This window comes from Populus euphratica, unplaced genomic scaffold, assembly GCF_000495115.2.
Source record: "Populus euphratica unplaced genomic scaffold, PopEup_1.0 scaffold271.1, whole genome shotgun sequence".
Lineage (NCBI taxonomy): Eukaryota > Viridiplantae > Streptophyta > Magnoliopsida > Malpighiales > Salicaceae > Populus > Populus euphratica.
Genome location: NW_011499926.1, coordinates 488678 through 504447, shown reverse-complemented (window position 1 = coordinate 504447; position 15770 = coordinate 488678). Strand labels below are relative to the sequence as shown.

General features: G+C 35.1%; 3 protein-coding genes across 3 annotated transcripts in view; all 3 read left to right on the top strand.

Moving 5' to 3' along the window:
- Positions 1-5901, top strand: part of LOC105135685 (probable LRR receptor-like serine/threonine-protein kinase At4g36180) — a 12264-nt gene extending 6363 nt beyond the window's left edge. The window contains exons 2-9 of the mRNA XM_011040686.1: positions 2576-2774; positions 2890-3048; positions 3159-3317; positions 3590-3745; positions 3846-4004; positions 4847-4987; positions 5125-5274; positions 5364-5901. Of these exons, the coding sequence (XP_011038988.1) occupies positions 2922-3048; positions 3159-3317; positions 3590-3745; positions 3846-4004; positions 4847-4987; positions 5125-5273 (891 nt within the window). The 5' untranslated portion in view covers positions 2576-2774; positions 2890-2921 and the 3' untranslated portion in view covers position 5274; positions 5364-5901. The remainder of the gene's footprint in view (positions 1-2575; positions 2775-2889; positions 3049-3158; positions 3318-3589; positions 3746-3845; positions 4005-4846; positions 4988-5124; positions 5275-5363) is intronic.
- On the top strand, positions 5583-8026 carry LOC105135749 (receptor-like protein 12). Its single transcript, XM_011040780.1, has 3 exons — positions 5583-5954; positions 6025-6072; positions 6398-8026. The coding sequence occupies exons 1-3, from the start codon at positions 5583-5585 to the stop codon at positions 7424-7426; spliced, it is 1449 nt and encodes a 482-aa protein (XP_011039082.1). The 3' UTR covers positions 7427-8026.
- LOC105135748 (uncharacterized) lies at positions 7449-13069 on the top strand. Its single transcript, XM_011040779.1, has 7 exons — positions 7449-7755; positions 9003-9129; positions 10158-10738; positions 11564-11922; positions 11997-12317; positions 12406-12540; positions 12627-13069. The coding sequence occupies exons 1-7, from the start codon at positions 7449-7451 to the stop codon at positions 12840-12842; spliced, it is 2046 nt and encodes a 681-aa protein (XP_011039081.1). The 3' UTR covers positions 12843-13069.
- Positions 13070-15770: the final 2701 nt, after the last annotated feature.

Genomic DNA, 15770 nt, shown 5'->3' with positions numbered 1-15770 from the left:
ACCAACTCTAGCTCATTCAACAATGGTAGCTACCAATAGTCAATGGTTGGTGCCATCCATTTGTTGCACATGAAATGACAACCAACCTAATAGGATCAATGACGTGGAAAGCAATTTTGAAGACAACAATATAAAAGAAGAAATGAAAGCAAAAATAAAAGAAGCAGTAGAATTAACAGCTAAAAGAATTTCATGTACTTACAAGGGCTGGTTTTGATCTCTCCAGCAATAGATTCTCAGGCCAAATTCCATTAGAAATGGGAAATTTAAGTGAGTTGCATGCATTAAACTTGTCAGACAACAATCTTACTGGATCTATCGCTGCAACATTCTCAAACTTGCAAAAAAAAAAAAAAAAGTCTAGATCTTTCTTACAAAATGGTGTTAACCCTTTACAACTTATTGTACTCAACAATCTTGAAGTTTTTAGTGTGCCCCAGAATAGCTTTTCAGGTGAAACTTCAAAAAGAAAATATTAGTTTGGAACTTTTGAAGAAAGCACTTATAAAGGTAATCCTTTTTTATGTGGACTTCCTTTACAGTAAAAATACGGTTGAGCAGAATCACCATCACAGCCAATGCACAATGATGAACGAGAAAATGATGGTTTCTGTTGTTATTTATTTTTAGCTTTCCATACAAAATAAAAATATATATTTAAAAAAATTAAAAAAATAATAAAAGTAAGAAAAAAAATACTAGAATACCAAAAAAAAGAGTTAAAATCGGTTTAGGTTATTTAAAAATGTAAAAAATTAAACTTTAACAGTACATTTTTTTTATTGGTGAAAGTTTGAATAAAAAAATTTAATTTAAAAAAATCAAAATTAAATATTTATAAGTTCAATTAAATTTTATTCAGTATTTAATTAAATTTATAGAGAGTTTAATGGCTAAAAAATTAATTTTTTAAATCAATTTAAATTTTTACTGAAAAAAATTAAAATTTTAAAGTGCAATTATAATTTTAAAAAATTCATTTAATTAAATCAGCAATTTAATTATATTATTATTAAAATTTAATGGCTAATTAAAAATTTAATTGAAACAATTCGAAAGTGAGTACCATATCAGAAAAGGTACTAGCATTAAGGACCCAATTACAATTTTTCTGGGGTTTGATTACAAACAAAAAGAAACCAAACGGCGCCGTTTCTATTGAAGCACTATTCACTATCTTTTAAAAAACATGGCAGCTGTGGAGTTAAAGGTAAGAGACGTTAGCAGCTATAATGGAGCCGCTTAAATCAGGGGGCATGTCTCAAGCCACCATGGACGCCGACCATTACTCTGTTGGCAGAAAACGTCTGCATCCTCATGCTATAAAAGCCAGAGGCCAGAAGTAGCCAGGGGAGGGGTGAGGAGAGAAAAAAAGAACGAGACAGGGGGGACGAGAGAGGAGAAAGAAGAACAGAGGAGAGAACACAGTGGGAAATTCAGGAAACACAAAGGAAGGCCGCACGAAGATATAAAAAACAAAAGAAGCAGAGAAGCAAGGTGGCAAAAACCAAGATAAGAAGCAACGCATAAACAGAAGAGAAGAGGAAGAGCGACCGCAGCAACACCACCGCCCAACTGGTCACCAACATCACCGTCAGCTCATCATCTTTTTCATCCCAGCAGCCACGCCAAGAACCGCTGAGAGGGGAATATAGGAGAGAAAAACAGAAAGAAAAGGGAAGGGAAAGGCGGAGAGGAGAGGAACACAGGGGCTTCATCATTTCAAAAAGAAAAGCAGAGAAAAACCAGAAAAAAATTATTTAGATTACTCTCTGGTTTTCGTTATTTAGATTGCGTCACGTTTGACTGAAAGAATGTTATAAAAAATAATTGGTAAAAGCCATTTTTTAAATTTCGAGTGAAAATCAATCATCAGTTTTAGAATTATTTATTATTTTTATTATTATCTAGAACCATAATGATGCTTGGTGATGGGCTTTTTACTACAAAAAAGAAAAAAAAATCAAATCAGTAACTGTTGCTTGTCCATTCGATCATTAACGTACGTGACTGTGGGTCAAGTTTACCACAACATGCCCAGCTCTATAATGCACCGATGTCTTACTTTGACAATTCTGCTCAAGGGTTGTCACTATCAAATTTAATGCATGGATATCCATAGTGTGGTCCTAGCTAAAGCACCGACGTTCCGGTGCTGGTAAGACTCCTTCAAGGAAATATTCATGGCTGTTTCGTGTTATGTCTCCTTACTACCAAAAAATACAAAATTCAAAATCAGTAACTGGTGATTGTCCATTCGTTCATTAATGTACGTTACTGTGACTCAAAGTCTTTCCAAAAATTCCACGTCTATAATGCACCGAAGTCAACTCTTTTGACAATTCGGCAAAGAAAATATAATTAAATGCATCAAGAGAGCCAAAGGTAGTGGTTCATAGAATTATCTAAGATAATGATGAAAAAAATGTGGGTTTGGATGTTGGTAACATTATTGACCTATGGTCGTTGTTATGGGTGCTTGGAGGAGGAGAGGATTGGTCTCTTGGAGATCAAGGCTTTGATCAATCCAAACAGCATCTTCGGGCATTTGGGCGACTGGACGGCCAATAAAGAGGATATTGCTAATTGTTGTGATTGGTCTGGGATCGAGTGTGATAACACTACAAGGCGAGTGATCCAACTCTCTCTTTCTGGTGCAAGGGATTTCCGCTTGGGCGATTGGGTTCTCAACGCCTCTTTGTTTCTTCCCTTTAAAGAATTGCAAAGTCTTGATTTGAACAAAAATAGATTAATTGGTTGCTCTGAGAATCAAGGTTCAGTCTTTCTGTTCTTATAATCATAAAATAAATGTATATTATTGTGTGATTAAATTACACCGATCAAGTGTTTAATTAATGTTAATTACTTTGCTTTGAGTTTCTCTTGCAGGCTTCGAAGTCCTATCATCTAAGCTAAGGAAAATGAATGCCCTTGACCTCAGTGGTAATCGTTTTAGCAATAATTTTGTATCATGTTTCAATGGGCTTTCATCTCTCAGGTCTTTGGATCTGTCCAGCAATCTGCTGAAAGGATCAGCTGACTTCCATGGTAATAATTTAATTATAATTTAACTTTGAAGCTTTTCCTTTTTTCCTTTTTGTATGCTTTTTTCTATACGTTTATTTCCTTCCAACAGGCTCTTGAGAATCGTCTTGCAGGTTTCAAAGTCTTGTCATCAAGGTTAAGAAAACTAGAGAGCCTTCGCCTAAAGATGAATGGATACAATGATAGAATTTTTTCAACTCTAACTGGATTTTCATCTCTCAAGTCTTTGGATCTATCATACAATCAGTTGACAGGATCAGCTGGCTTCAATGGTAACGTTTAATTATCTAGCTTTGAATATTTTCCATTAGTTTACTTTAAAAATCACAAGTGAGGAAGAACAGGTATATAGAATGGATACTTCCAATCTATCATTGGGTTCTAGTCGTACATCTCCATTTCTCTTCTTCTGTTTTTTTTTTTTTTGACAAAAACACTATCTCAAGGCATAAAACAACCTGGCTCGTTCCTTAACCTTCGAACTGTACACAGCCTATTTTATAATAAAATATGCATTCATGTATCATTTTTACGTGTCTTGTAGCTTTTCAACTCCAACCGATGAGGCTGGGGAAACTAGAGAACCTTTACTTGAGTCGCAATCAACTGAACAGCAACATCTCATCAATTCTAAGTGGGCTTTTATCCCTCAAGTCTTTGGATCTATCATATAATATGTTGAGAGGATCAAATATCAATGGTAGGGGATAATTTACCAAGAGGCAGCTGATTTTAACCTTTTATTTTGCATATTATAATTAAGGCATTGCCACTTACATATAGCAACAACATTCTTGCAGGTTTTGAGGCCCTACCATCAAAATTGAGGAAACTAGAGAGCCTTGACCTAAGCTATAATAGATTCAACGACAACGATTTATCTTATTTGTGTGAATTTCCATCCCTCAAGTCTCTAAATCTATCGGGCAATATGTTCTTAGGATCAACGACTATCAATGGTAAGGTTGTGAATATTTCTTGGCCTCTTCTAGCTAATTAGGCATAAGTCACCCAAAATTCATTGTTTAAATGGTACATGCTTATTTACCCAAAATTCATTTCAATTAGCTCATTTCTCAACAATACCGTTTGATATGTTTAAATATCTCGATAACATATCAATCCAAAATTTTAAAATTTACATGGAATAAGACCCCAAGAATATGGTTTTATTATATTCACTAGCAGTTATGAGTATATCAACTTCAAATAACTTGCTTTATTATGTGGAATTTTGTGTATCATAATTAGGTAATAAGTACAATCTTGAGCTCAGACAACCTTAATCAATTAAAATCCATCAAACTAACATTATTAATATCCATGGATTTTAATGTACATTATTAATATCTTTTAGAATGCATCATAAGTTAATTTTTTAGAATAACATATATAAGTTTTGAAAAAATATATTTTGTAGGTTTTTTATAAATATATAAAAAATAGTCCCTCAATTTTGTAGGTTTGTTTTTTAAATACAGTCTGTCTAATAATTTTATGGCAGTTAGCACCACAAAAGCTCCGACTTAATAAAGCCTGACTATACCATGTGAAATTTGAAAATCACAGATCAAAACAATCTATATAGTAAGTTCTCTTCAAAGGGATAAGCTAGGTTGGTGTTTGGCGTTTCAACAAGGATATTGTCTTTGTTACAAAATAATTTATGAATTATTTGTGGTAATCAAATTTGGTGTTTTCTTTAATAATCCATGACAAAGATGGTGTCCAATTCATCTTCACAACACTTAATTTCACTGCTTATTTGATTGTCGTCTCCTTTCAACTGGACAAATTACAGGTTTAAGGAAGTTGGAGGTCCTTAGTCTGAACGAGCTCACCATCATCGGAAGTACTTTGCTGCTGTCATTGGGAGCATTGCCATCCCTAAGGACCCTTTCTCTTAAGGAAACTAATTTAAGCGGGACGTCAATAAGTCAAGGTTAATCATAGTTCATTCGCCTGAAGTCTTAATGAAATAAGTTGAGGCCTTGTATCAAGTATAAGTAAAATTGATGTAAAATGGAATGGCTGCTCTGTATCACTACCATTTTCATCATATTTGCTTTTTTTTCACAGGGAGTTTTTTCAATTCGACCACCCTTGAAGAGTTGATACTCGACGGCAGTTCTTTCCCAACAAACAATCTTCAGAATATTGGAGCATTTTCAGCGCTTAAAATTCTGTCTTTAAGTGGTTGTGATCTCAATAGCACCTTACCAGCATAAGGTAAATTAACAACTCCTGCCCACGTTTACATCAATAACTAAATGAAGTCTTCATCACTAGTTTTAACAAATTACAGATAAATTGTGCAGATTGGTGTGAATTGAAAAATCTATAGCAGTTAGATATCTCTTGGAATAATCTGAAGGGTTCACTCCCAGATTGTTTCAGAAACTTGTCATCTCTACAACTATTAGATGTTTCTGGAAATCGGCTTGCTGGAAATATTGCCTCCGGCCCTCTTACCAATCTCAAATCCCTTGAATTCCTCTCATTATCAACTAACCACTTTTGAAGTCCCACTTTCATTTATGTCCTTCATGAACCACTCAAAACTCAAGCTCTTCATATGTGACCACAACACACTAATAGGAGACAAAGCTGGCTTTCAGAATTTCATTCCAAAGTTCCTACTCATGTTGTTCAGCTTGTCATATAGTACATCTAAAGCACTCAATGCAGATGTTCCCAACTTTCTCTATAACCAATATGACTTGAGAAACCTTGATCTCTCCAACAACAACTTCAGTGGAATGTTCCCATCGTGGTTACTTGAAAACAACACCAGCTTGGAAGCAATATATTTGAGGCAGAACTCCTTTGTTGGTCCTTTGAAATTGCCAAACCATCCTAATCCGAATATGATTACCATAGATATATCAAACAGCAACATACATGGTCAAGTTCCAAGAAATATATGTTTGGTATTCCCAAAATTTTCATTCTTAAGGATGGCTATGAATTGACTGACAGGTAGCACTCCTTCTTGTTCCCATCGTGGTTACTTCAGAACAACACGAGGTTAGAACAACTATACTTGAGGGAGAACTCTTTTGTTGGTCCTTTGATTTTGCAGAACCAGCCAAATCCTTATATGAATGTCATAGATATATCAAACAACAACATACATGGTCAAATTCCAAGAAATATGTGTTTGGTTCTCCCAAATGTGTCAAAATTAAGGATGCATATGAATGGACTGATTGGTCGCCTTCCTTCTTGTTTTGGAAACATGAGCTCTATAGAATATATGGATTTATCTGACAATCAGTTGTCTATAGTAAAACTAGAGCAGTTGAAGAGTTCATGGTTTGTCAAGCTATCAAACAACAATTTGGGCGAGTAGCTGCCTCCTCCAATCTTCAACTCATCTGCTTTCCTATATCTATACCTAGACGGCAACAACTTTACGGGGCAGATATCAGGTTTTCCACCTCCCAATTGGATACATTTGAGTGCATTGGATATCAGTAACAATCAATTATCAGGCATGCTTCCAACGTGGATGGGCAATGTTTCATATCCCCAAGCAATTGATTTGTCCAGAAATCATTTTGAGGGTCCAATTCCTAGAGATTTCTGCGACCTTGGCAACCTTAAATATTTGGACATGTCTGAGAACTATTTGTTTGGTTCTGTACCATCTTGCTTCAGCCCATCAACAATAAAACATGTCCATCTATCCAAAAATCAATTGAGCGGTCCATTAACAAATGCATTTTATAACAGCTCTTCCTTGGTCACGTTGGATCTCAATTACAACAACTTCATGGGCCCAATTTCAAATTGGTTTGGCAATCTTTCGGTCTTGAGTGTTCTTCTTCTGAAAGCTAATCATTTTGCTGGTGAGTTTCCTACTCGGTTATGCTTGTTAGAACATTTAAGCATCTTGGATGTTTCACAAAATAAACTCTCCGGTCTTCTACCCTCCTGTATAGAAAATTATCCTTTTAAGCAAAATTTAGAGAAAGCGGTAGCTGTTCATCAAAGAATCTATCAATTGGAGTCCACAAGTAAGATGTATTCTGAAACCAGTTTACTACTAGGGAGGATCGATAACCTGAAAAACAGTTTTAGATTCGTCAATATAGAAGAAACAATAGAATTTACAACTAAAAGAATGTCATATGGTTACAAGGGCAATATTCTCAACTTCATGACTGGTTTTGATCTCTCCAGCAATAGATTCTCAGGCGAAATCCCATTAGTAATGGGCAATTTAAGAGAGTTGCATGCATTAAACTTGTCACACAACAATCTCAAACTTAAAGCAGATAGAGAGCTTGGATCTTTGTTACAACAACTTGAATGGTGGAATCCCTCCAGAACTTGCTGTCCTCAACAATCTAGCAGTTTCCAGTGTGGCACACAATAACTTGTCAGGAAGAACTCCAGAGATGAAGGCTCAGTTTTGGACCTTTGATGAAAGCAGTTATGAAGGTAATCCTCTTTTATGTGGACCTCTGTTACAGAAAAAATGCGGTGAAGAAGAATCACCATCACAGCCAATGCCTAATGATGAACGAGAAGATGATGGATTCATAGACATGTATGTTTTCCGTGTGACCTTTGGGGTATGTTGCATAATTGTGGTGTTGACAATTGCAGCAGTTCTTTACATAAACCCACCTTGGCGACGCAGGTGGTTTCACTTCATTGAAGATTGCATTGACACTTGCTACTATTTTCTGGTGATTAATTTTCGTAAGTTCTCCAACTTCAGAAGATCTTAGGGTCTTAGAATGGGATTGCTGAATTTGTTGCGGTTGTTGGTGGGGGAATCAGTTATTTGCTTGTTGCATTCTTGGTCCAGATATGTGTTTTCTCCGAACTTGTCCAATTTGCTTGTATCTGTCCAGCCATTATAGGTGTTTTTTAGTGTGTTGGTCTCATAGCTTAGCCTTACCTTGGATCTTTTCAATATGCTAGTGTTGTAACTATATTTATCTTTGGGATCCTAAGTTTGTCTTGTTTTCCTTTGCTTTCGCTATATTTTTTTGCACTGACCATCATGTTGGAAATTAAAGTCTTATCAAGAAGTTAATTATGAAGGCCTTTAAGGCCGGCCATGAACCTCTCTGAAGTGTTCCTTATTGAAAAGGAATCAGAAATAATAATCTCATCCATAAACAATTCATTAAAGTAACAGTATTAAGGATTAAGGCAGTCATTCTCCACCTTTCATCTTAAAATATGTTTTCCAAACAAAATTCCAGAGGTACCTCGCCCTACGCTTCCCTTCCCTTTCAAACCCCTCAAAACAAACAGTGTGAAGGTAACGGTATGATGATAGTACTGTAGAACATATGACTGTTGGTGAGTTTCCTACTCAGTTATACTTGTTAGAACATTTAAGCATTTTGGATGTTTTACTATATATATACGCTGTGTATATGGACTCCTGTTTAGGCGATTATACTTTCATGGAGAGTTCATTAACGAAAGCGGTAATTGCTTATCTTCTCACGGTTCGAAGCAATCCCTTGAGTATACAAGATGTCTTATGAAACAATGGGTCTGTTATAATTAGGATTGAAATAAAAAATGAGGAAGATGGCAGAAAACGAAAGGGGCCTTGAGGAATACTAAATGTCGTTGTTTCTTATATGAAGAAAAAATAATTCTAATTAATAATCTATCAAAAAAATTATTCTAAAAAATTCCTTAAATCTATTTAAAAAATAAGTACTTAATCGACCCAATTTAAAAAAGAAAGAGAAAGAATCCAAAAAATACCAAAAATTCTTAAACAATAGCTTCCATATATAATTTTAGGGACTTGATGACATTTTCTATTTTATATTAATTGTGCTATATAAAAATGGACTGGCATTTTTCTAGCAAAGCATTACAGTCCCTACCATGATAAATATAGCAGTATTGTGGCTTTCCTTAATGACAAGGAATTAGAAATACTAATCTCACCATCTTATTGTGAGATGGTATGGCAGTTTTCGAAATTCCAGTAGATATCAGTGATTCAGTCTACTCAATTAAGGTCACAGAGGAGCCATGTTCAGAATTCAGCTCTAGTAGTCTTGATAAGAGAAAAGCCAAGGAGAAATGGGTTGTCATCTGGTCCTAATTCTCCTTTTAGCCTCAACAATCAAGAGTCCAGTGGTGTAAAATAGGAGACAAGAACACTCGATTCTTTCATTTATCCGCTACTAGAAGGAAAAACAGAAATGCAATTCTCTCATTGTCTGTTAATGGAAGAAGTATCTCCAAGCCATCCTTGATAAAGATGGAAACTGTTAGATATTATAAAGACCTCTTCTCACTTTTTTTGTAGATAATAGTCGAGAATATATTAAGATTATGGCTAAAAAGAGAATAGCCTAGGAGACAAGAGTTAGAGCAGAAAAAGAAAGGAGAAAGAACAGAAAAACAAACAGGCGTAGAGATTGAAACAGGGGGAGAAGACAACCAGGCAAAAGAAAAAAAAATACAAGGGAGTCAGCTTCTGCTTCCTCCGTAAAAGATGACACCATTGCTGATACCCATATCCACACTAGTGGAGCCTGAAGATATTTTATCAAGCTTCAACCATAAGGAGAACTTGCGGAGGATCAGGGAAAAACAGCTTTGAAAGTTTAGAGTAGCATCATTCCGATGAAGCCACAGATTCCACACAATACAAGAGAAGAGAAGCTGCCATGAAAGATGCTGGAATCTGCCTTGCACCATAGAAGACCATTGGTAGCACATATCATCAACAGAATTTGAGAAACAGCCACTGATACCCCACCGAGAAAGGAATTTCATCCATAGATTCCAGGAAAAATCACAGTGGATGAAGAGATGACTTGAAGATTAAAGACTTCTTTTACAAGACCTCTTCTCACTGGATAGAAGGATTAGATCATCCTGTGCAAAGCTTATGTTCTAGCAACTTAAGCCTTCCGTCTTCCTCTACATTGGAAACTACTTTTACTCTAGAAGAAGTAAAAGCAGCCATTTGGGAATGTGACAGCAATAAGGCTCCTGGTCCTGATGGGATCAATTTCTTCTTCATAAAGAAAGCATGGGAAACAATTGGGGATTATATATATGGTATGGTTGACGACTTTTATTTGTCTTTGTCTCCTACCTAATGGCATCCACAGCTCCTTCATTACTCTCTTCCCAGAAGTAGTTGGTGCTAATAAACTCAAGGATTTCAAACCAATTAGCCGGATTGGATGCCTGTACAAGATCATCTCTAATTTGCAAGCTAATAGGTTAAAGGCTGCCATGCCTGAAATTATTGGCGAGGTTGGCGAGGTCCAACATGCTTTTATCAATGGGAGACAAATTTTAGACAGTGTTCTTATAGCCATTGAAATTATCTGTCATTTAAAGAAATCAAAGTCAAAGGGTTATATTCTCAAACTCGACTTCCACAATGCCTTTGATTCAGTTATCTGGGAATATATTGATGAAGTCATGGAATGTACGGGCTTTGGGGTAAGCCGGAGAGGATGGATCAAGCAGTGTATTCAAGTAGTGTATTTATACAGCCAGCGTATCTGTTCTAGTAAATGGCTCTCTCCTATAGAGGAATTCTCCATGGAAAAAGGACTTCGTCAAGGAGACTCCTTATCTCCTTTTCTCTTTAACATGGTTGCTGAGGACCTCAGTAGAATGCTAAAAATTGGTTGTGATTTGAGATTAATAGACGGCATTGCTCTTGGGCAGACCAGAGCCAGTTGAGCATTTCTCATTAGGAAGTATGAAAATAAAAAACACCTGCGCTCCTTTGAACCGTCGGTTCCTCTCATGGCAACCCGTTTCGCCACGTGGAAAATAATTGTCCTTTACATCAGATCTTGACACTTGTTATCGAAGGGAACCATGACTCCCATGCATCTCGACACGCATTAGATTTCGTGGGACCAGTTAACATGCCCCACAGCTAAAAGACAGACGTGTTTCTGCCCTCCACGTGTCCCACGGTGTCTCCACCTGGCAAATATTGTGGGACTTCCTTCTGGGATCTTAGTGGGTCCCCGTTGTTTTAGACTTTTTGTTGTAGGCGGTAGGCCCTGGTCGGTGGTGTTTGGATATTGTAGGTAATCAAAATATAATTATTTTAATTACCCATTTACTTAATAATATAAACAAAATCATTCTAAAACGTCGGTGCTTACCTGTAATTAAAAAACAAATCATATACAATGGTACATTTTATACAACTATAAAGTCATTAACTTTTTTATATATAAAAAATACTTATCCCATTTAAAGGCAAGAAATGGACTTGTCAAATGAGGACTTTTCTGGATTTTATAATTCCATAAATTTAATTAATTAATTAATTATCTTTCACTTATGTTAAAGAAACTAAAATTTTATGCATCCTCAAATCCCTATATATACACCCCCTCTCATCCCAAGAACTTCACTCAACCATAACCTTTCAAAGATCAAAGCAATACAGTTTGTGCAACCTGAAATTCTCTCTTCTTTTCTTAGTAAACAAACAACTTGTTTCAAAGACTTTTGATTTCTCTAACCAAAAACAACTAAAAAGTTTTGCACATCACATTTTTTGACTCCATAGCTCCTGATATTACTGCTACTCTTGCTAACAACACCAACTCCCTTGTCAAGCAAGCTAGCATTTCAAGTTGTGCATATGTTACGTTTTTGGCTGGTGATGGAGACTACTGGAAAGGTGTTGTAGGGTTAGCCAAGGGATTGAGGAAGGCAAAGAGCAACTACCCTTTGGTGGTAGCTATCTTGCCTGACGTTCCTGAGGAGCACCGGAAGATACTTGCCTCTCAAGGGTGCCTAGTAAGGGAGATTGAGCCTGTTAACCCACCGGAGAACCAGACCCAGTTTGCTATGGCTTATTATGTCATCAACTACTCCAAGCTTCGTATATGGGAGGTATGTATGCCCGTGTAACACTTACTAGTATTATGTTATATGTAACTCCTAAATATTGTTTTCTTTTATTACAGTTTGTGGAGTATAGCAAGATGATATATTTGGATGGTGACATCCAAGTGTTTGATAACATAGACCACCTCTTTGACATGCCTGATGGCTACTTCTATGCTGCGATGGACTGCTTCTGTGAGAAAACATGGTGCAATAGCCCCCAGTACAAGGTTGGTTACTGCCAACAGTGTCCCGATAAGGTCCATTGGCCTGCGGAGATGGGTCCTAAGCCTCCTCTCTACTTCAACGCTGGCATGTTTGTTTATGAGCCCAACTTGTCTACATATCATGACCTCCTGGAGACCCTCAAAGTCACCCCTCCTACCCTCTTTGCTGAGCAGGTACATATTTATCTATCTTGGTCAGAGCTTCTTGGCAGGAAAAATTGATCAGGCAGAAATTCTAAATTTAATTTCCTTTTCTTGGCAGGATTTCTTGAACATGTTTTTCAGGGATGTTTACAAGCCAATTCCTTCAGATTACAACCTTGTGTTGGCCTTGTTATGGCGCCATCCTGAGAACATCAACCTTGACAAAGTCAAAGTTGTTCACTATTGTGCTGCTGTAAGTATTCACCATGCACATATAAAACACAAAAATTATCCTTTCGGACATAAAGTACTGCAATGCTAATTCTCATGTTACTCCAGGGGTCCAAGCCATGGAGGTACACAGGAAAAGAAGATAACATGGACAGAGAAGACATCAAGATGCTGGTTAACAAATGGTGGGACATTTACCACGACGAGTCCTTGGACTGCAAGAATACTGTGGTGGCTGCTGCTGGAGCTGAAGTGCAACCATTCTTGGCGGCGCTATCAGAAGCTGGTATTGCTCACTACATTACCGCCCCATCTGCCGCTTAAAGCTGGTGGATTGTGGAGCTAGTAGCCTTCTAAATTAGTCAAATTGTAGAGGAAAAACAGTCTTTTTTAGCTCTTTTTTTTTTTTTTTTCTTGTGACAGTTTGCTGGTTGTTAATATCCCCAATATTCATGAAGTGGGATAGTGTTCTTTTGAGTTTAATTTCTTCCAAGTCTGGGAGGACCTTTTATCCCTCATTTTGTAAATAAAACTATTATTCTCTGTGTATACACAATTTCTAATTTATATCTCTCTGTTTTATTGATAAATGAAAAGACGGAAATAGAAATAAAACAAATATCTTTATGGACTAGTTTTAGAATAAATTTTTATTATTTCAAAACAAGAAAAATAATAAAATATATCTTTTGTTCTATACATGTTATCTTCATTTTTATTGTTCCGAACAGAGAACCATCTAATTAGGAGATGGTGCTAAGGCCGACATGAAATGGTCTATGAAGAGCTTTATAGCTGGGTTCACCTCTCAAGCATAAATTAATGGCGCCGTAAATTGATCTCGACAGGCATCAGAACTTGGAAGGTTTCAAAATTGGAGTTCATAGTCAAATTTGTTACCAAGCAACTGTTGATTATGTCTTTGATCTTGCAAGTACAATTTAGAACCAACTTAAAACAAATGTAGAGGAAAATCAGAAAAGTTATATATCCAAATCAAGTATCGATCGGCTGACTCCGAAAGCATGCTATACAATAGTGTTGCAACTTGCATGCATGGTCTCTGAAAGTCCTAAGAAGTATATTTCTCGAGTTACAGAGCACCTCTAGACGCGCATCAACAGCCATGGACAAAGGCTTCCATAACCATGTAAATGCAGGCGCTCTATCTTTTATGATGAGCTGCTTTTCTTCTTCTTCTTTTTTTAGTTTCAAGACTTTGTAACATTGGATGATCATGGATGGATGGATGGATGGATGTTCCGCAATAGCTCTCATTAGCTGAGCAGAATCCATCTCTATATCTCCACAGATCATGAGTCAATATTTACATCTAAGACTATACAATATGAGAGCATGATGATATATTCCAGAAGGGCATTTTAATTAAACGTACCGATGTCAATATTTAAAAGATTTATTAAATTTTTCAATGTGTAATATCAATACAAGGATGCTTCATTAAAATTTCAATTAGAACACAAATAAATTCAAATTAAAGAACACAGCACAGCATGGGAGCATGATACAAGTTAAACTCACAACTATACTTTGTTTCTTAGTTTTTAAAATCTAAATATTAATTATAACAAGATTTTAATAAGATTTATTAATATTTATTAATACAATATCATACAAAATACAAAGATGCATTATATTAAAATCATAATTAGAAAAAAAAACAAACTTAATCACAAATGAAACACAAACTAATTTAAACACATCCGTTAAACACTCAATCTTGTCTAATTCACAACCTTAACGAGCATTGATTTTCTTGGTTCAAAATCAAAACTTTATCTTGCTACTAAATAAATATTATCCATTTCATAATCAACCTTAATTAACCCTAGATCACATATTTGACCAACTAACCATACTAGAGAGCTTGCAAGACTGCCGACATATAAAGAAAAAGTCCTACTAGATGCTCACGTGGCATTTGTGGTCTGGCATGAGGACAAAATTGCTTAGGTGTGGCTTCGGTATTAATGGTAGGCCTAGGCCGGTGGTACTTAATTACACTTTTACTCTCCCTTTTTTTCTTAGTTTTTAATTTTATTTTATAATATAATCTCTTTTTTTTTTACTACGGTTCCCTAAATAATGGGATAAAATAATAATATGAGATATATTTTTTAAAATAAAGTAAAAAAATAAAGATGGAAACAATTTTATTTGTCTATTTTATATTTTTAAAGAAGCAATAGATTAAAATTATCCAATTTTTTTTATTTGTGCGTGGTTAATCTCTTAAAATAGAAGAGATATAAACATATTTAGTTTATAAGAAGAAACAAAAACATAAAATAACTATATTTTAAAATAATTTTAAGGTAATTTTATATTCTTTTAATATATATATATATATATATATATATATATATATTCCCTGTTATATATATATAAATATATATATATATATATATATATATATATATATATCCCTTTTCCTAATCAGTTTGTCTTGCTGATCTTATTTAGATATATACGTTTCCGACTTCTTTTTCTTTTAATAGTTACTTTGTAATTAAATCGCAAACCAAATCTTTTGCAATGAAATGTGATCAAATGAAACAATCAAAAGGTATATATTTCGATCGGTTTAAGAAGAAAAATGAAATAATATTTAATGGTTTATCTTGCACCGTCCAATCCATGATTCTCTCGTAGCCCTTAGATCTTAATTATTTCTTGATCCATAATAACCGTTAAATCTAGATTCTCCATTAATCTCCTTTGTCTTTGGGATTTTTATCCTAAATGTCAACAATTAAAATTTGAAACAAATGATACGTGAAGGCCTTTATTAACCATATATAAATTCAATAAAAATTAATGGACTTGTCAAATATTGTGGGACTGAAGGTTATCCTACATATATATAGCATTTTCTTTAATTCCAACCCCACAAAGATCATTAAATTTAATACAAAGTTACTAATATTGTAATAAAATAGTGTCTTGGGAAAGAAGGGATAGATACAAAAATAACAGAATCATAATTTATTATACGAATGAAAATAAAAACATAATATAAATATATTCTTAAAATAGTTTTGGAATAAGTTTATGTAATTTTAATCTAATGCATATCCACCATCCCCTAACTCATCACCACAACTTCACTCAGAACCAAAACCTCAAGAATCAAAACAACTTATTGCAACCAATACTTGAATGATATCAAATTTCCAATATTTATTACTTTATTTTCAGTAAATTCTCTCAAATATTACAAACTACAGTCAA